Here is a 19,914-nt window from a genome sequence, read left to right on the forward strand (position 1 = left end):
CGCGCACGTGGAAGCCTTCGAGAAGACCTGGCTTTCACGGGGTGCGGTCCAGTCTTTCCGGATGCGGTACAAGGCGGTGCACTAGAAGGTCTACCCGCTTGGGAACTACCTTCGTGCCCCGTTCCGGTGGTCGTTACGGTGGGGAGGAGAAGGGGGGGCCTAAGTATGGCTCCGGCGGTATCCGCGAGCCGGATCCGGCGCCGTGGGTTTCTTTGTACTTCCTTTGTCGTGTTGGGGGCCCAGGGGGGGGGGGGGGCTTTTGGGATGGTAGTACCGTAGGTAGTGTAGAGCAGGGCCAGCTGAGTCCTAGGAGCTTCGAGGGAGTGGCTTCCAAGTAGCGCTGGCGGCTAGTCTAGAAACTAGGATTCTCTGCCTACTAGGTAGTTCTCTTTCGAAGAAGAAAGACTGGGGGGGAGGGAAGAGCAAAGAGCTTGCTTTGCTGACCGCCGAATCTGGGTAGAGGGTGCTATACTATACGCCACGCGGGCGAGTGGAATGGGGCTTTGTTTCCCTCAGATCATTGATGTGGAGGGGGAGGGATCGGTCGATGACGCTGGTTGAGTCTATCGAGATTCTGAGTCTACCCAACTTCGGAATGAGGGGGAGGGGGGTAGCGACGGTGCATGAAGCGTTAGCCAGCTTACCTACTACGCTATCCGTTACCCTATACCTACCTTACCATACTTTGCCTGGTCATCACCTTCCTTACCTAGTCTCCAAATTCCCCGCCGCAGGACGGAGGCGAACAACGCTGTCTGAGATCTTGGACAGATCTTCTAGTGCGGTTGACCACGGGGTGGGTGGCCGGCCAGTCCACGGGTTCAAGAGAGACTACACAACAAACCGTACGTTCTGGCCTAGGGTATGAGTCAACTTTGTCCCATGGAGGAGGAGGCTCTGTCGTGGAGGGGTAGGGTTTTGCTTTGAGAAGAAAGAGGCGGTGTATGGGTTTGGTCATTCCTGTCAGTCAGGATAGCCCATCAATCTGCTCTTCAATCCGAGTCCGTCTGTCAGTCTGCCAGTCATAAGTCTGTCAGTCAGTTCTCCCATGGAACGTAAGAGAAGTGCGGGTGTTGCTGCGTCGGCTTTTCCCCTCTCCGTTGAGGCTCTGGGCTCAGGAAAGCTCAAGGGCCTAAATGTGCCTTTGGTGAGTGAGTGTGAGTCGGGTCGTCTCGTGCTCTAGGTCCGCGTGCCCAGGCCAGGCGAGTGCAGCCCAGTCTTACCCCGGTGTCGAATCCGGGAAGCCTACCTTGCGCTGACCGCTCCCAACAGGGCAAATGAACAAACCTCCAGTACTGTAAAGGCGGACTGAGCATGATACTCGCCAAGGAAGGCAGACTGCCAGACAATAGACAAGCTATTTCCAAAAGGGGGGGGGGGGGTCCCAGAGGTAGAAACAGTAAGAACTACTTACCGTGTAATGATGAACCCTCCAAGCAAGACACTTACTTGTCCCCCGTGGCGAAGACAAAAGCAGAACTTTCCTTCAAACCCAAGATGCAAGAAACAGGAAGAATCGCAAGTTCAAAAAGCGTTCTTGTCCGCCCTGCTTTCACCAGATCGTCAGGTCTTGGCGAGCGACGAACGGTCTTGGGCATGTGGCTTAGGTTTTTGTCCCCCGCCAAGAACTTTCGCAGGTTGCACTCGGCAGCGGCCCCCCTTTCCCTTCTTCTGCCCCGGAAGTCTCGGTTCGGTACAAGACAAAAGAATACGGACCTTCAGACGGAACCTTACAACACACACCGGCACACAAAAAAAACGTTGGCGCCCGTCCGTTCGGTCCTGTCGGGTTCGTCGAGATAAAGTTATATCCAAGAAAAGGAAGAAAGACAAAAAAGCAAACAAGATGACTTCATCGCCGGGGGATGTTCTCCACAGCCACCGGACACCGCGCGTCCGGCCGCCCGGAAAGGCAGTCCCCAACTTTCCCAGGCAATTCGATGGGGAATTACCTATGGCGGGGTCCCACTTCTTCCCGGTACTCAGATCTGGCCCGGGCCCCATTCCCAGATCTTGAAGCCGCGGGAATTGTTTACGGGCCCCATGTTTTTTTTGCCCCCATGTTATGTTTGCCCCCAATTCGCCTGTTATTCGTCATCGGCCATCCAGAAAGCTGCAAAGTCATCTGCCAAGCTGTGATGTAGAGAAGTAGAGTTCAGTATAGACAGGAACACACAAGCAATGTGGCTGTAGACCAACTTTATAACTGCGCCCCGGCTCTCTGGTAATGCCCACCTGTCATCGTAGAAACTGTAACAGGGCACTGCGGCTTTGCGTGTCCCAGTGATGCAATAGATTCGACCTGTGCTTCCGTGGTTCCTACCACGGATCAGCCTGTGCCCAGGACATGGGACAGGTGACCAGGACAGGTCGCAAAGACCGCCAGACCCAAGCAAAATTCATGGCAAAGAGTGGTGAGCACACAGACAAGAGCAGTCACAGAGACGATCACGCCTAAGGATGCCGCTCCTCTTTGCTTTGTTCATTAAATTTTTCTTTCTTTAGGTCTTTGGCTCAGAATACAGCCACTCACTATAGGAGCAGAGCGAGTGGACTAGAGGGTTTGCTGCTGGGAGACCACACGATCAATCCAGAACATTTGATTCTGGCGAATGTGCGGGACACATCGGTTCCATAGCCCGCACACGCATGCAGTCTCCCAAAGACATCGTTCCCAAGACCGATGCATCATGGCCTATGCATCCGGTCCTTACCGATTCCTCCTGGTTCTCAACCATCCCACCGAGCCTCTTCCCCTGAGGCTCAACCAAGTCCATCTTCCGTTTCCAGGTCGTGAGTGCCCTTGCGCATCTTAAATCCGTCGCTCATTATAGCTTCGTTCCATGGGGGCTTGAGGACTGCTGGCCAAGTCAACCCAGAGATGTAGTGGACCTGGCTCTGTAGCGTAATTCTGCCGGTGCCCCGTTCCAAAGACGGGGGTGTCATATGTACGTTGAACAGTAGGTTGTTGTGGTGTAAGCAGCATGGGAGGGTAAAACGCCAAACGCCGATGCTCGCAATAACAGGGTCGCATGGGGGTGTCGTAAAATCGTCAGGTAAACAAGTGTAAAAGGGTGTGAATCGAAGCAGGCTGAAAGAGGGAGTCGAAAGACCGCCGGTTGACGCACGCTGTCTGTGCAGACGCATTGTTCTATCATTGTGCCGGGTTGGAAAGTTCCGGTCATTGCTGTTCCGCCGTTGAAATGAATTGTTGAAAGTCTTGTTGACAATAAAGAAGCTGTCCACCGAAGTAGTTCCAAGACGAAGTCGTTATTCAAAGGCCCTCTTCACCAGCCTTGCAGAGCTTGATCTCGCGTCCCCACTCTGACTTGAGGACCTGGGACGCAGTAATGCGACGGGTGGGATTAGGATCCAAAATGGAATATATCACGTTCCTACAGCGCGCCTAAAGACTGTTAGTTTCTGGACGATACTATAAGCAAATCCGATAGACTTACTCTGTGCAAGGACTCAATCGGTCCGTAGCCCTCCTCATCGCGGCGACCTTCCAGGTATCTAGCATAGAACTCGTCCTCGTCTTTGCGGGCAACGCGCCAAAGGTGGCGACCGGTACGCATGGCCATGTAAATGACACCACAGGCCCAGACATCGACAGCGCGGGCGTCGAATTCCTTGTCTGTGTACTCCTCGGGCGCAATGTAGGGAGCAGAGCCACAGAGGCCGGACACCATGTGAGGATCCGTCTCCCAGGCCATTCTGAAGCACTCGCCGTTGCCAAAGTCTGTGATCTTCAAGCCACCACGAGTAGTGAGCAGCAGATTCTCAGGCTTCAGATCACGGTGGGCAACACCCATCTCGTGGAGGTACTCCACACCACGCATCATCTGCTTGAAGTAGCAATCCGCCTCCTGAACCTCCAACTTGCCGGCTGAGAGGACGAGAGTGTATAAATCACCACCGGCGCAGAACTCCATGACTTCGCAGTAATCTCCCTTGGCGTCCTTGAGCAAATCCAGAGTGTGGATAACGTTGGGGTGACGCAACGACGAGGAAATGCAAAATTCGGCAGTCAGTCGCTTGCTGTACTTCTTCTCCGTCTCCTCTGGGCGACGGCGGAATTCCTTGACGGCGAAAAGTCTTTCTACTCCATTCTCGACCTTCTTGTGGGATATCCTGACGATTCCAAAGGCACCACGGCCTACAACCTCCTGACATTTTCCGTACTTTTCTACAAGAGTGGTCGTTGCGTTTGGGCCGTTCTTCCTGTCACCAGCCATATCCTCCTTCTCGGCCTTGAGCGTGTCGACCCAGTTAGAGACGAGCGACAGGTCGTTTTCGGCGTGCTCTTGCTTCTTGCCGATGAGGGTACGCCACATGTCGGAGAGCTTCTCCTGCCTGCGACTTGACTTGAGGTGGTGCTCGTGGCCACCTTGCAAGTCCGGGCTCGCCATGAATCGATGAAGGTCTTTTACGGGAGGTTTTGCGGGTTTGCTGGCTGGTTTCTCGGGGACTTTCTCTGCGGTGGTGGTAGAGGGTTTCCTGCTGGGAGGTTGGGGCTTGTCGCTGCCATTAAAGCTGGAGCCGCGGGGTCGATGGGGGACCTCAATAGCGTTTCGGCTGACGTCTTTGGTCGAGAACATGCGCGTGAGCTTGTCCTTCATGGAGGGTTTCTCGGCAGGTTTCGGCAGGGCCTCGTGGGACGAATTGCCGTTGGTGAGGGACTGGCCATTTTGCGGGGTCAAACGCGGCGATTTTTTGCCGTCAGACTTGACTGAGGAAGGTTTGGAACTGGCCGCCGAGGCGGTTGTTGGGCTCGCCATAGCGGGGGATGCGGAAGGCATGAGCGCGCAGCAGGTTTGTTTGGTGGGTGAAGGTTCGTTCGGAGGGGCCCTGGTGGTAGAGAGAAAGGGTAGACGGGACGGAGGCGGTATATACGCGAAAGCGAGCGAACCGACGGCGGATGACCTATCGCCTCTTTCTTGGTCTGTCCTTCTTTTTCTTTTCCCCTTGTGTGGCTGTTGTCTCTCTTGGTTCCGGCTATCGGTGACGCAGATAGGCCGCAGATGGGTGTCAGCCGCAAGGGAAGCGTGGGTGCAGTGCAGCTGGCAAGAATGAACAGCTATGCACAGCAGGGCGGGCTGCTGGAGGGGCAGCAGCGGCAGGTTATGCAGAATTGGCTGGTAGTGGTGGTGGGGGTAAAGTCTGCGACTCAAGTAAGTCTTTGGCCTGTCTGGTCTGGTCGAGTCGAGTCGAGTCGAGTTGGGCCGAGTAAGACTCGGGAGTGCCGTCGAGTGTCAAGGCTCGGGTCTGACAAGGGAAAAAAGGGCTCGCTGTGGCGCAAAGAACGCCTCGGCGCAGTGGGAGGGCTCGGGCCCAAGTAGACGTGACTCGCAGGGCGGACAAAATAGCAGACCTGTTTCAACCCCCTTTTCTTTCTAATTTTGTCCCCGTGGTGAAAGGTGGGAGTGAAAGGGGGGGGGGTGCTGTAGGTGGTATTCAAAGTTTTAGAGAGAAGAAGTCGGAAGGGAAGGTAATGAGACGAAGAAGATGGGATGGGCGTAGGGATTAGAGGATTATGTAGGTGTGTGTGTGTGTGAGTGAGAGAGAGAGAGAGGGGGACTACAGGAATGGAAACCTGAGCAGAGGCGGTCGGAGCGAGAAAGCGAAAGAAAAAAAAAGTCTGGCCCCAGCAGGCGACAGCGGCGGCGGGTAGCGGTCTGGTGGCAGACAACGCGTAGGCGGGCGGGCGGCGGGCGAGCGAGCAGTCGATAATACCAAAGAAATTGGGAGGGGACGGAGGTGAGAGGGGGTAAGAAGTGGAAGTCAAGGGGGAGTGGAGGGGAGAGCAAAAAAATACAGCGGGACAGGCAGGTTGCGACAGCCGGGCATGTGGTGTTAGTGAGTACTGCGTAGGTGGTGGCCTGGTGTAAGTAGAGCAAGGTAGCGTAGGATGTGTAGCGTCTTTTGAGGTAAAGTAGGGTCAAGGTGGGGCCTAACGAGGGAAAGATTGGATTGCCCTGCAGCTCGGTACAGTTGAGGAATTGGAGACCTCAGGGCAGAATGCAGACGGGCTCCGAGTGGACTGGCGAGGACCACGACTACCCAGGGCCGGAGGTGAGAGTTGAGAGGTGAGGTGAGATGAGTGAGCTGGGAAGTGAAGTCTACTTGGTACGGATACCGTGAGCTAAGGTACCTGACCTTACTGAAGCTGTGAAAGCTAAGGTAAGGAAGGTACTAGCCACGGCCTGCAGAAAGCAGATGGGCGGGAAGCAGCAGAATGGAGACTTTTGAGAACTGGAGACTCGAGACCTGGGATCCTCCACTCCCTCCACTGCGCTGGTACTGGTACTGGTACTGGTACTGGTACCGCTCTAGGTACTGGCAATGCTGTTAGCTCCAAGCAGGTAATCGGGGTGATTGACAAGTACTGCCAGGTTATTATTGCTGCTTTGCTTTGCGTCGCCGTCGAGTGGGTGGTGTCGCTTTTGCTGAGGGAAAAAAAAACCAACACAACAGGCCGCGGGCGGCGGGTGGGCGGTGTAAGCGAAGTGAGTGTGTCGGGGCCGGTCGAGAGCTTCCAGGTTCCTACGCCGTACAAATGTACCGATACAAAGCTACTCAGCACGACTGTACGACGAGCCAGGTACCATGTTCAACACGACTTAGAGGAGCAATAAGCTGTTCCAGGGAGGAGGGCTGGAAAAAGGCTTGTTCTCGTTGTTGTTGCTGTTGCTGTGCTTGCTGGTCAGCAGTCACCGCCTAAACCGAACTTTGATCTGTCAGCAAAATCCCCCCACGACTTGACTGCCCTTTTCCTGTCTTCGCGGCTTGCCTGCTCTGCCTCCCCGTCGTGAAAAGGGTGGCAGGAAAGTCTGGCCTACTTCCATTTACTACTGCTCGGCACCAGACCAGTCGCGGACCCGTGGTCGGTGTGACTGACTGCCGTGTGTGGTCCTCGATGGAACAAGGCCGAAATTACACACCTCTTTGGTAATCCAGTCCAGTCCTTAATGTCACTTGTAGCCCGCCTGTAAACTGTGGTACACTGGTACTATGGATTACCAAGAGCAAATGGAAAGGAGAGTGCGAAGGTCCGAATTGCGACAGCTGTACGGGCGGCCTAGGCTCTAGCACTTTCGAATTGCCTTGGCCAAGAACTGCGCCAGCCCACTGTACAAGTTGGCAGTTGCCTCGCACATAGACAAGGACTTTCGTCTTCCAGGTTGTCTCCTTGGTTCGGCCCTGATTGTGGTAAAGTTGGTGGAAGATGACTGCAAAGGTGGCGCGTGAACTGCTTTTGGCTTCAAGGTGGTTTATTCGCCGTTCGTGTGGAGAGATGCCTCCTGAACTCGCTTGTAAGCGGCAGTCGGCAATCCCCATCAGTCGCCTTTCTTGTCACCTTTTTGCTACTTATTACTGTAACAGTTTGGAGGGATTCTAACTAGTCTGTCAAGTTTCCCAATTTTGCTCCGAACGGCACCTTGCCCACCCGGCCGTTGCTGTTACGATTTGGTCTAGCCTCCGATGGATCAAGGGGCTACTAATAATCAAGTGAGTGATATCAAGGGCATGACAGAAAAACTTTTCCCACTCGCAAAGTGTGCTCGCAAAGTGTGAGTGTCTGGTAGGTTTATCATTTCGGTTTTTTTTTTCCTCTTTTTTTCTAGAATGTGGCGTATTCGTTTCCCATTTCGACGGAGACTACCCGATCCCTCAGTTTGGGTGACCGGGGCAGTGAACAGGGGCAGGGCTGAGTTGTTGAGCCAGAGTCTGTCTTTGATGCGAAAGAAAACGCTCAAATATGTACCGAGGCAAGAGACAAAGATACAAAATGGGTTGCTGACAACCAAATAGCTACTTACCCAGACTAACACTAGAAACAGGTACGGATACATCAATGGCAGCCAGTGTTGGTTAGTCCATCTCCATAATAACAGAGAGAGAAAAAAGTCCGTCCATCTGTCACTCGGGTGGGAAACCCACCACAACCACCACCGCCATGCGCAGTGCGGATACAGAGCGGGAAGCAGGCAGGCGACAGATGCAGTAACAATAACGTAGCTGCATCGGACGGGGTCTCTGATGAGTGGACCAGGCGTGGGCAGAGACACAAAGATAAGGTTAGGTCAGGTTAGGGTACGAGAGGCACAACTTGCAAGAACCCAAGACCTTTGTCTACCTACAAGGTTCAACGAGACTTCGGGATCCTTGACGTGGGTTCCGATGAGGATCCCTCAGGAACGGCGCTTCCGTACATGACCGATGGAAATGGCGGGATCAGGTAAACGACATGCAAGACGCGCAGCCCTGAGGGTCTCTCTGCCATGTCTGCCTCTCTGGCCAAGTCGAGCTCCGTCCACAGTGTCTCGTCTTTGGTGCTGCAAATCGACTAGTTGAGCCACGGAACGGGGTGACGGGGTGACGGGGGCTTCTGCCCACAACACCAGTCCGCCGACTGGACCATTCGGCTGCCGGAAAGCCTATGAATGGAGAACCAGAGTATGCATTTTTGGTCTGGGGCAAGGTGCAGACCAGGGACGCGCCGGTCAAGGGGTGACTTGTCCTTGACTAACAAACATGCCCGTTTTACCTAGGCTGAACGATTTATTACTCTTGGGTTTGTCAGTCTTGTGTATTGGTATCCGCTTTGTGGTCAAGACGTTGCTTGGCTGGCTCCGGTACGTCGTCTTCGAATTCAATAACCATCTCGGCCATCTCCAGAGCGCGATTGTAGTTGTGCATTGGCCAGGCTCAGGTACGGAATACGTGAGGTGCTTTGTATTAGACACAGCGGAACGCCCGCGTCTGGCGCTCACTCATTGCCCGCGGCCACCTCGTAGCAAAGACCCGCGGCCTGCGGTGGTGACCGTCTTCGATAACCCGCAGCTTGCGAGAGAAGAGCCTGACATAAGCAACAGTGTCTGCTGACAGCGCTGCAAAACTTAGATACTCCGTACTTTGAACCAAAATTGGACGAAGCCCTACGGCCCCTGCCAGCTGCCAGGAGCTTGCTGCAGCGGATGGAGTCGGCTTGTGGCGATGGTCGTCGTGTCATTACGTAGAAAGGCACCGATCATTCCTCCAAGCAGGCCCTTCGCCTGGCTCGAGGGCGGCATTGCCAGCGAGGCAGCTTATCAATTTCCGATTGAAGAGAAGGCAAGCGCAAAGATGCCGTGCCAGTTGGCATAATTGTCCCTGGCGTGCGTGCGTACCTTGGTGCGGGCTTGCGAGGTAAGGTCAACAGCTGGAGGAGCCGTCTGCCGTGGACGCCGGCTTAGCGGCCGTCGCGACTCAATGACCACATTGTCTGGGATGTTGTGTGTAGTGCGTAGCGCGAATCCGTAGTGTAGGGGCACATGTGTCAAAGGGCATGGAAAGTCAAGCTTCCCGGATTTTGCTGTGCGGTTTGATCGATGACATGGAAGGCAGGGCGGTGCCGTGCAGGAAGTTCAGCCCTTGTGTGGTCGAATCGGGACCCGCCAAGACGACATCTGCAAAGAGAAAAGCGGCTTTGCGAACGGCAGTGGACAGGGCATGGCTGGCTGCGTCCTGGCGCGAGGGAATGTGAGATTCAAGATGCGACTGCGGGCCAAAGCCGGAGGGGCATCGGCGAGTGAGCACCCACACAGCATCTTTCTGAGCCCTGTTGGTGCACTTTGGAGGGGTTCGCTTCGCAGGGTTAGAGCCTTAAAGTCGAAGGCCAAGACGGGGTCTGCACAGGGTGGACAAGGGCCGTCGTGTGGACTGTGTGCAAGTCTTGGAAGGTCTTGGACGACCTCATGGCGTGTGACAGGATTCGCAGAAGAAGCTTGATGGGATTTGTGTGAGAGGGAGAGACAGAGAGAAGGTTCCGTGTGTGTTTCGTTGGTTCTGAATGCATGGGCAATTGGTGAGAGCGATTGGCCGGCAAATTTTTGTACTGTTGGCCTATTGTCTTTTTTTTTTCTTGTATTGCTTTCTGTTTTGTGATTTTTCTCTCTCCATTTCTCGCCCCTCAGCTCGGCTTATTTCGGTACTTCAGAGTTTGTGTGAGGTAAAAAGTCGAGAAGGGGGAAATGAGAAATGGCGACGGAAAAAAAAAAAAAAAAAAAAAAAGGTGAAAAGAAGAAGAACGTCTCTAGGTACGTCTGCAGTGCAAAGAACCTAAGGTAGGTACGGGAAAAGAGTAAGAAAGGCACTGCGTAGGTACTCGAGTACGTGGCTTTCTGTGTTAAAGGCAGGTCCTCTTTCCTGCAGACGCCCAGTATCGCGACAAGCGCCATACTGTCAAATGATATTAGCCGCATGCTTCCCCCGCACAGTGCCTGCGCAAGCCGATGACGTTTGCAGGTGCGGGATAAGTACTTGCAGACCAAAGTAAGCAAGGCCCAGGAAATACCAAGCCGGCAAGTGGTACCGCACCGTTCTCCGTTCTATCCTCTGCCTATGTACCTCATAGTAGGTATTCCGTTGTTCTCCATTCTTCATCGGCCCCAGAGCGAGAAAGTCTCCCCTTCCTTTTTATTTTTATTTTTCTAAACTTTACCCCTTGTACAATGCTATGGCCTTGTTGGCATGTTTCTCTTCATTGTTTATCCCGTCCTTTCTTACTCATCTACCGCAGTACGCAGTATTAATTCCTCTCGTTTACAGTCTTGGCTTTTCTGCGTATTTAGTCCGGTCTGGCTCTGAAGATGTCCCCCTTGTCTGTTCTTGCCTTTCACCTGCCTTGTACTTTAAATACGTAGTTACCTCATATTACAGAGACGTGAGAGATGGAAGATCATGACCATCCGTACTGATGACAATGACCACAACATTCAAATCTCGAAATTGGGAAATGGGAACCGCCGCTTCTCCAATCATGTGGAGCCTCCCAACCAGACCGCATTGAATCTCGGCTTTTCCCTTTCGCTACCTGTCTCCCCGACTGCACCGTTCGTACCCTGAACCCTCTCGCATCTCCAAATCTCCCTCCTACTCGCTGGGAAGTCGTTGGCCGTATGTGCTTAACTACTTGTTAGCCGCTGCTGCACGCAGCGTAGTCCTTGCCGTCTCAACAACACGCCGCCCTTCCTTCTCCCATCCTCCATCACCCCAGGTCGTGTGACTCTCAGTCTTGAGACTAAGGTAGGAGGCTTTCGGGTTTGTCTTGAACTGCGCAACCACACAAACCATGGAGCCCCCATGCACTTGTGTAACGTTTCTTGGCACCCACTCCTTGCCTTCTCATCCTCCATCTCATAATCTCATTCTCAGCAATGAGCTCATTGTCTCCCCATTCTTCTTCGTCCACACCATTGGCTCGCTATCAACTGTCTTCCCCATTCCTCGCCATTAACGCTCCGCTTCCTCGCCGCCGACATCCGCAACTCCCACCCTCAAGGCTCTGGCACCCTGCAACTCCATGCCAGTGTTCCATAAGTCCAACCAGCCTCAACCCTCTTTCTCCCGCTCTTCTTTTGTCATCCCCAGATACACTTCACTTGGGGTTGCGGTTCAAAACACTCAGGTGAGACCCAGTTGAAGCGCCCCCAGGCCTTGCCGTCTGCAGACTTACCTGAATAACCCAGGGGATTGGTCTACAACACCGACGCCCTGCCTCCAAGCCTCCAAGAGCCTCGGTTTGGTGCCTCTTATCCGTGCTGATAAAGTCGTCAAAGATGTCTCCGTACCTCTCCGCAAATCACCTCCGTGAGCCCACATGGTTGTTGCGGCCCATGCGCCATGAGCCATCCCCTTTCGCCTGGTGCATGCAGTGGTGCCGCCGCACTCTGCCAGTACTCTAGTCGGACATGCGGCAGACACGAGCAATCAGAGACATGTCAACACAAGACGAACCTGCCAGTACCCGTTCCAAATTACCGGTACGCTCGCATCATCTTATTGCCCATGGGCCATCTTGCTCTCGCTAAGGCGGTACATTCTGCCCCCCTTCCCCCGGTCCCTCGCTGCCGTCTTATGGCTTCACTTGCGAACAGAGACACACGCAAGCAGGCAGGCAGACAATAGTACCTACTTGTTCGTACAGACATGATCCTGCCACCACTTGGACAACGCGACCACAACACACAACACTCAACACTCCACTCCTGCCTTTTGTCTTTCCGCTATGAGGCATTTCCAGTCCATGTCTTTCAGCCCCCTCATTGACTACTCACATAGTACCTGCAATAACTCAATTCGACTCGTCTCTCCGATGCTGTGGCCGCGCCCGTTTCTGTGCCTCTTCTCTGGGGACTGGCGCAACTCTCGGCTTTCCTCATTGGCTCACACTAAGACTTGATTCGATACTCGTCTGCTTGATCCAGTCTCCGGGTGACCTGCAGACTAGCTCAACCAAACGCGTCGGGTATCACTTTGGTTCTCTCCTAGCTACAGCAGCCATGTTAGTTGCAAAGCTGTCCAACCATCAACGGCCTCGGAGGTCAGAGCTCTCTCTCTCTCACTCTCTGCCCTTCACACCCATTTCTGCCAAGCCTCTCTGTGGTTGCCGGCCCTGCCTCTCATATACCTACTTACCTGACGGCATGTGAGGTTGAGTTGGGTGTCTGCACGACTCTGCAGAACGAACAATAAGCATGGGATAGCTGCAGCTGGCGGCCTCTTAATTGCGGACCTCTGCCCCAGGCTCCTCATCCTACCCGGCTCGGCTTGCTTGGCTTGGCCTTGCAGCTCTCATTTCATCCCATGAGCAGTAGCTGCTGCAGTCTGCAGCACCAGCACCAGCACCAGGACGACTTCCCCTCACCGTCTCGACAGAGTTCCACGGCCTCGAGCGGTTAATTCACTTACTCCTTCCTGGAAAAGGCTTGGCACCGTCCATTCGGGGAAACTGGAAACCGGGGCAAGTGGCCGGACGACACAACCTTGAGTTCCACACTCAACCGAAAGTCCGCAGACCACAACAATCGACCCATCTCAGGCGTAGGCGAGCGAGTAGACGCCGCGCGGGGATGAACCAGGAGGATGCCCTGGTATTGGTGCCAAGAACAAATCACTTTTCCACTCGTGCTCTGGCTAGGCTCAGTCAGTGTATGCCGGAACTGGCTTCTCGTCTACGGCGTAATCTCTCCATGTGCCCTCACCCCCGCGTCAGGCGCTCCTTTGGCGCGAAAGATAGCATGCGTCTCTCGGATGTCCCAAGAAGAAACAGTGCGTTGATCTGTTTGACAACAAATCCTGAACATGAACGTCACCACCTCCGGTGCGTTCCAACGGAGCCTACCTACGTAGCCTTAGGTTATGATACCCTCTTACATCCCAGCCGACAGATTGGCGGTGATGTAGACACCACCTCACCTCACCTCACTGCACCTTGTAAAGCCAGGCGAAGCTCGTGCAAACAAGCTCGCAGCTCAGTGGCTCGTTTCGTTTACCCAGCAGTTCGGCGCATTTTATAAGTTCTGGTGTCGCCAATACGGCGGCACCCTCCCGCTTTGCAGTGCTGCACCAAGCCGCCCGGCGGAAACGTCAGCCGGAACTGTTGGCGAGGCATGTGCCGCGGCTGGCCACCTACACGGCAAGGTATCAAGATTTCGAGACTCTCTCTCTCTTCCTTGACAGACCTCTGCAGAAGGGATATGTCGTTTGTCTGACCCCAGTCGTCGCGTCCCGATGGAGCTATCTGGCGGGATTGGCTCAAACGGTCTCACCCTCACGCTCAATTGGCTATTCCAGCTAATCAACACAAAGTCTGGTGCAACTTGAAGATGCATCCCAAGCTTCCCTAGAATCCCATCCCCCATCCCATTCCCCCTTCTTAGTGCCCACAGCAACCCCACGGGTACCTGGGGTGTTCATCGGGACTCACTAGTCAGCCCTACTGCGATCATGTAGAGCTCCGTATCTCACGCGCCTGTGTCCTCTTCTCACCCTTGTTGATTCTTATCTTTTCTTTCGTCACCACAGAAGGAGCAGTGAACGAACGAGGTGGACCGTCGCAAGCCGCTGGGCCTGACCGGTCCGGTCAGGGGGTTGGTTTGCCGGTGGCTGGCGGGACAGAGCGGTGAGCGCAACGTCCGTCCCGTTTCCGCTCACCCTTTTCCCCCAGCAGTCGCCTCCCGTGGCGAAACTCGGTGCGTTGAAAAGAGATTCCGATGCTTGATAATCGGAATTTTGTCATTCGGTGTGCTTTGGATACCTACAATTTCAGCACGTGGCAGGCCAAAAGTTACTTCAGGGGGAGGGGGGGTTGAATTGGCGGCTATCTTTGAATAGGTCATTCCGCCTTTCAGATATAAAATGCCTGTCTCATCTTTTATATCAGTTCTCATGAGTGCCATGGCGCCATGCACGCGAGAACAGAGAGCGCTGGTGATTGGGTTCGGCTAAAGCTTATCCTGTTCTTCACATTGTCTCAATATCCCGTCTCCTGAGCCTCGACTCTCGCTTGTCGAGTTTGGAATGGGTTGCTCTCGGGCGAATGCGGATTTCTCTTGGTCCTCCTGTAGACAGATATGACGAAGGAGGGATCAAAAACATGCAACGTTTCTCAACAGTGTGTGTGGCAACGGACGGGCGACTCGTTCAGAAGGCTAGGTAGGTATCAGGCTGCCTTGAACTCGGCTGGAGCTGAGGTGAGACCTTGTAGTTTTGGTAAGCTTTGTGGTTGGTGTGCTGAGACACTGTGAGTCCTCTAAGTGAGTGAGTCGGTGAGTGAGGTGAGGTGAGGTGCAGGTGCCGTACATTCTTTCGTTCTCAGCTGCATCGGGTGCGGCTAGTATATTCCTCATCGTCATGGACAGGAAACAAAACGAGGTGCGCGCCAGCCCATCCCTTTTGAACTGCGGATCAGGTCTTGACCTGTGCTGCTGAGGGATATGGTATTGGTGTGAGCTCAGAGTCAGCCACGCCTAGACTTCATTTTTCTTTGCTTAAAAGTATGTGGCAAGAAGTCGGAATTGTTGGCGTACGTGGGAGCGGTGGTACATGTCTCGACTGACCCAGCTGGTTTATGATCAGTGTGGTCTGATATTTTATAGTCCTGGAACAATGAAAGTGAACAATAAGTTTATCTTCATCAACGGAAGAACTGGCAGAGCCACCCCTCAGATCTTCATGTCTCTGGTACTTATACAACATCCAGGTGTCTGAAAGGAAGATGGTTGATATATAATCGGAGCTTCTTATGTTCATCGTCCTGGACACCGAAGGATGTTGCCTTTTGGCTGTTGATCGTCTCTTTTACGTGTATTCCAAAATCAATGCGATTGATGGATGGGAAGAATAACTTCGTAGGAGTTCCAATGTTGAGGAGAAACAAAATGGCTTGACGTGCTGTGTTATGATTATGATTGTTGACGGATACCAATGAGCCAAGTGAGCTGCATGGACCCAGCTATATGGCTCCAAGCAGACTTCTCTACCCCTTTTCCGACGAGAAAACAACTTGAAGAGCCTGTTTGTTTTGCGAACATAAGTCTAGGTCATGGGTTTCATGGATTTTGTCGAAGGGGGCGTTCCGAAATTAGACTCTCATATTTCGTACAGGATGTGACCTCTCTGTGAGATTAAATCACATCTGTCATCGTGCCGTAGCTTACAATAGTCTGACTATACCATTAGATCTTACAACTGCTTAAGAGATTTCCGAGCTCGACGCTACAAGCTCCATCAGGGAAGAGAAAAACTAGCCAGCACCGTATCGTAGGAACCAGAACCAGATCTCCATAGCGAACTTGAAAAAGCCTTCCCACTTCGTACTTATCCGCCCGCCGAGGCCGACAGCATCATGAAGAGCGCTTCTCATCCAGGATGAATATATTTATTCTTCAACTAGTCTCGTTCCCTGGATTTGTATTTCATCGTCTTTGAATGCGAGAAAAGTAGGCGTTTCATACTCCGAAATCAGAAATGAGACGTGTGTTGAAATTGAAGTAGACGCCGCTGAAGCTGGAGTAGTTGGTCAGGTAGTACAGAGACACATTGATGTTCGATGTGCCTTCACCCGCGTCCACTGACTTTCTCTCGGTAATCTGCCGTCTTGCCCGCTGGTCGTAGCTGAATTGTTCTAGTTTGTCCGTGTCCAGGTCTACTTATCCAACAGCATCAATGGTGAGTGTAGGTCCTGCCAAAATCTTGACAGAGAAGAACCTGATTGATCTGGCTCGAATCTAGAGACACATTGACAAGACCAGAGAACGTCAGCTTTTGCATCGTGCTTGCAAAGTCAGAGCTAACAGCCATAGAATAGACGTAGTAGAAATATACGTCAATGGTTTCTTCCAAATAAGACGCCAGTTCTTGGTGATATCACTTCCCAAGAATGGGCTCACTGCGGTATTCTCTCAGTCTCAAACGCATCTAGTACATATATACCCGATTCCGACTTGGTTGCTCACCGTATTCCGTCATGGCGAAGCCATGGGAGCGTGAATTCTCCTAGGGATGTCATCTTCCATCCCTGGCGACTTCATAACGGCGTTCCAGTTTCCGCGAACGCTGGAACCTAGGCGGCTAGTGGAGTCTTTCCGAGCCAGTGTGAGGTTGAAACCAAAAAGGGAAGACGACAAATTCGACGTTCTTATTCAAGAGACAGGCTGGTGTATGTTGATCTGGAAAGAAAAATTGGCTTTGAAAGCCTGCAACCCAATGGTTGCTTGGCGTCATTAGACTTGTCTGGATAGAGGAGGAACACGATGGGACTGGGTTTGTCTCTTTTGTCTTCAAGGAAGCCGGAGCATGAGAATCATCTGTGAGGGGAATGAAACTACAGTCTGTCTTGTCCTGAACTACCTCTGCCGAATGAGCTTCAACTCCCAGGTTGACAAGACCGTACCTGGGTCTTCCCATATTGACACATTTGGACCACAGTCAAATGACACAGAGGTTGTAAGGCATCAGATTGATCCAGAAGACGAGAGCTCACATTCATTTCAGGTCAAAGTCTCGGAGACACCAGCATGAAGATGCGATTGTGGGTGTCACGCTGTAGTCTTCACTGGTCGCATCGATGGCTGCGCGAAGATTTGTGGAAGAAATGAGACGACCTCTTTCATATAACGTTGTCGCATTGGAAACATGTTACAGGGAATGGGATGCTCTAATTCACGGGATATTAAAGGCGTTGAGGCGAGATTTGCGATGATCCATCGAGGACCTAGGCTAAAGGCGTTTCCAAAGATGTCACCAGTCTCTTGTTATATCGAAACCCTAAGCACAGGACCAATGAGCCCTTCTCTAGAGGTGTATCCCAACCTTGGCGGGCTTGTTTGACGACGCAAGGGTTGAAGGTCGACATCGTATGTTGCGGCTCTGGACAGATCCTTGTGGTCTATTGGTACAAGCCGAAACCTTGATAGGCCGAAAATGGTGCGCATCTCTAGTGGACGTTCAACTTCGATATTGTAATCCTCTAGGGCTCTACATATTCACCTAAGAACCCATGGTGCCTGCGTATCTAGGGCATCAGACCTGGTGAGGGACTAGAGTCAACAGACATGGTACAGGACAAATGTGGCTAACATATGGAGCGCAAGCGTGGCTGGCTGGTGATTTTCCTAGCCTGATTTCTAGAACCAACACCCAACTTCCCTGAGCAGCATCACGGGTGGGTCGGTAGGCTTAAGCCTGCGCATGATTACCACGTTGGTTCGTGGATATCCCCTGTTTTCTGCCTCGTACCTGTACATATACTTGCTTAGACCATCTCTCAAGAACTGAAATCGCAATTAAAATGTGTTGTGAAGCAGGCTTTTTTGCTCGACTCTTCTTGAAAATTTCTGGCAGGCGAATGGAATGGTTTACGCCCTGTTGTAGGGGGGCAAGAAAGGTGTAAGTTGATTTGTCGAAGCTTGAGGCGAGGTACACTACGGTATCTCGATTACGGTACTGACTTAGTTGCACTATGGCCTTGAACATCCTCCCGACTCCGCTGCATCCGCGCAGAGCACCTAATGACCCCATGAAGCAGCAATGCAAATGAAGATTAAGTATGGGTACTTACGAATACAATCACATCGTTAGCGTAACGTGACTAGGATCCAGCGGTTCGTTCCAACAATCATTCACATGGGACTCTGACTGGATTGTGTACTTAAGAGATAGAAGACCCCCAAAGTGGAAGGCTCCTTGCCATCAGCCAACAAGCAGATACCGCAACATCTCGTGCAGACCTCGCATGTAAATTCTGCCTTCTGTGGCAACCTCTCAGTCGGGCCTGTCCTCTACAGGGTCTTCATCTGTCATTGCCTTCATCGCCACCTCACCCCTGGAGATTTCCGCCCTCATCTTCTCGCATCTTGACAACTGCGACCTCAAAGCCCTTCGGTTGGCCTGCAATAAAGTTGCCATCTTTGTCCGTCCTCATCTTCGGTTCAATCGTGTCTTTATATCCGCTAGTCCCCTCGATATTAAAGTCTTTCGCGCCATTGCAGAAGACGACACCTTCCGCCGTGATGTCCGCGAGATCATCTGGGACGATGCTCGCTACGAAACACCACCGCCTCCAGATCCTAGACTGCGGCACTTGGATGAAGACTTGTATGATTCTGATGATGAGGAGGATGAAGACGACCGCCCAGAGAAGCCCCCGCGTGGCGTTCCTTTCTGGTACTTCAGACACTGCAAAAACAACATTGAATACTTGGAGATTAGACAGGGTTATGATGCTGAGACTCTACCTCAGCATCTCGAGACTGCGAAACAGCTCGAGTCCCAACTCCCTCTTGATATCGCCTACACACACTATCAGGAGCTGCTCGCAGAACAGAACAATGTGCTTTCTACATCGGCCGATATAGCCGCGTTCGAATGGGCTTTGGAGAACGATAGGTTCCCGAGCCTAAGAAGAATTACCTTGACACCCGCAGCACATGGCATTCTTTTTCATCCGCTATACCCGACCCCTGCTATTCGCGCTCTACCCTACGGCTTCAACTACCCGCTTCCTCGTGGCTGGCCAGTCCCTCCTAAGGACGGAGATAAAGCGATGTCTGGGGACTGGGAGAGCGAGAATTACAAAGAATGCTGGCGAGGATTCCGCCATGTCGTCAGAATCCTTGCTCATCAGAAAAGCACAAAGATCAAGGAGCTCATGATTGACGGCAATCAGATCTGGTCTGGCCTGCCCTGTAGCATCTTTTACGGGCCGGAGCCGTGCGTCGAGTATGACAACCTCGTCGCCGTGATCAAGAAGCCAGGCTTCACAACTCTCAGGCTGAGCCTCATTGTAGGCGGGCAGGAAACCAACAACTATCTCGCTTTCCGTAACGGGCGCCTGAGAAAAGCTCTAGAGGCGGACTTGCGACACTTTTCTCTCGAAACTGGCGAGGACGACGATCTCGAAAACGGGGATTATCCTTCGCATTGGGTGAGAGATCACTTTATCCCTCTGCGATCCGTCTTCCCCGTCGAAACATGGAAGAAGTTGGCGCATTTCGGGCTGACGCGCTGGCTTGTGAGGCAGTCGGACCTGCTCGAGTTCCTCGCCGCGCTCCCGCAAACTCTACGCTCTGTGGAACTGAGCTTCCTCTCGTTTATGAAAGGCCATGGAAACTACAGGGATCTGCTCTTTGCGATTCGTGATACGCTGGGATGGCAGGAGCGAACAGCCAGTGCAAGACCTCGTCTGCTCATCCGAGACTTTCCCGGTGTCCTGTTGGCTGGGCGGGCTGTCTGGGTGGAGGACGCGTTGCAGAGATTCTTGTACGATGGTGGCGAGAATCCATATCCGATACCTCCGCGTAATGCCGTAGTTACGGGTCAAACCATCACTTGGGAACCTGGAATTTTGACAGTGGGCCATGGTTTCGGGATGGAGAAGGACGCCTTGGAGCCGCGATTTGAACGACCTTACGAGTCGGCGGATAAGCTTATTGAGATGGGGATCTCCAGGAATTGGAAGGGGGCTTTCTAGATTCCTTGATGGGGATGGATGTGAGATCACAGGAAAGATGGCTGAAAGTTGCCTGTACTTGGTGAAATAAAAATTTCCTCTGAAGCTTGTTGAAGGGGCAAGACAGATGGACGTGT

General features: G+C 52.8%; 5 protein-coding genes across 5 annotated transcripts; 2 read left to right on the forward strand and 3 right to left on the reverse strand.

The window, feature by feature from the left end:
* Nucleotides 1–2,763: 2,763 nt before the first annotated feature.
* Nucleotides 2,764–3,147, reverse strand: CCOS01_02263 (uncharacterized protein; the record flags this gene model as incomplete). Its single annotated transcript, XM_060450455.1, has 1 exon — nt 2,764–3,147. The coding sequence occupies one exon, from the start codon at nt 3,145–3,147 to the stop codon at nt 2,764–2,766; it is 384 nt and encodes a 127-aa protein (XP_060319105.1).
* Nucleotides 3,148–3,274: 127 nt separating this feature from the next.
* On the reverse strand, nt 3,275–4,781 carry CCOS01_02264 (uncharacterized protein; the record flags this gene model as incomplete). The annotated part of the gene is made up of 2 exons (XM_060450456.1): nt 3,275–3,406; nt 3,459–4,781. 2 exons carry the CDS (start codon nt 4,779–4,781, stop codon nt 3,275–3,277), a joined length of 1,455 nt encoding a protein of 484 aa, XP_060319106.1.
* Nucleotides 4,782–5,996: 1,215 nt separating this feature from the next.
* Nucleotides 5,997–6,638, forward strand: CCOS01_02265 (uncharacterized protein; the record flags this gene model as incomplete). The annotated part of the gene is made up of 3 exons (XM_060450457.1): nt 5,997–6,075; nt 6,146–6,183; nt 6,216–6,638. Coding segments are annotated over 3 exons (540 nt in total), but the record flags the coding sequence as incomplete, so codon positions are not given.
* An 870-nt stretch (nt 6,639–7,508) lies between these two features.
* Nucleotides 7,509–7,856, reverse strand: CCOS01_02266 (uncharacterized protein; the record flags this gene model as incomplete). Its single annotated transcript, XM_060450458.1, has 1 exon — nt 7,509–7,856. The coding sequence occupies one exon, from the start codon at nt 7,854–7,856 to the stop codon at nt 7,509–7,511; it is 348 nt and encodes a 115-aa protein (XP_060319108.1).
* Nucleotides 7,857–17,250: 9,394 nt separating this feature from the next.
* On the forward strand, nt 17,251–19,798 carry CCOS01_02267 (uncharacterized protein; the record flags this gene model as incomplete). Its single annotated transcript, XM_060450459.1, has 2 exons — nt 17,251–17,253; nt 18,095–19,798. 2 exons carry the CDS (start codon nt 17,251–17,253, stop codon nt 19,796–19,798), a joined length of 1,707 nt encoding a protein of 568 aa, XP_060319109.1.
* Between the last annotated feature and the right edge of the window lie 116 nt (nt 19,799–19,914).

The sequence above is a fragment of the Colletotrichum costaricense genome (genome assembly GCF_030867565.1).
Source record: "Colletotrichum costaricense strain IMI 309622 chromosome Unknown Scaffold_2.1, whole genome shotgun sequence".
Taxonomy (NCBI): domain Eukaryota; kingdom Fungi; phylum Ascomycota; class Sordariomycetes; order Glomerellales; family Glomerellaceae; genus Colletotrichum; species Colletotrichum costaricense.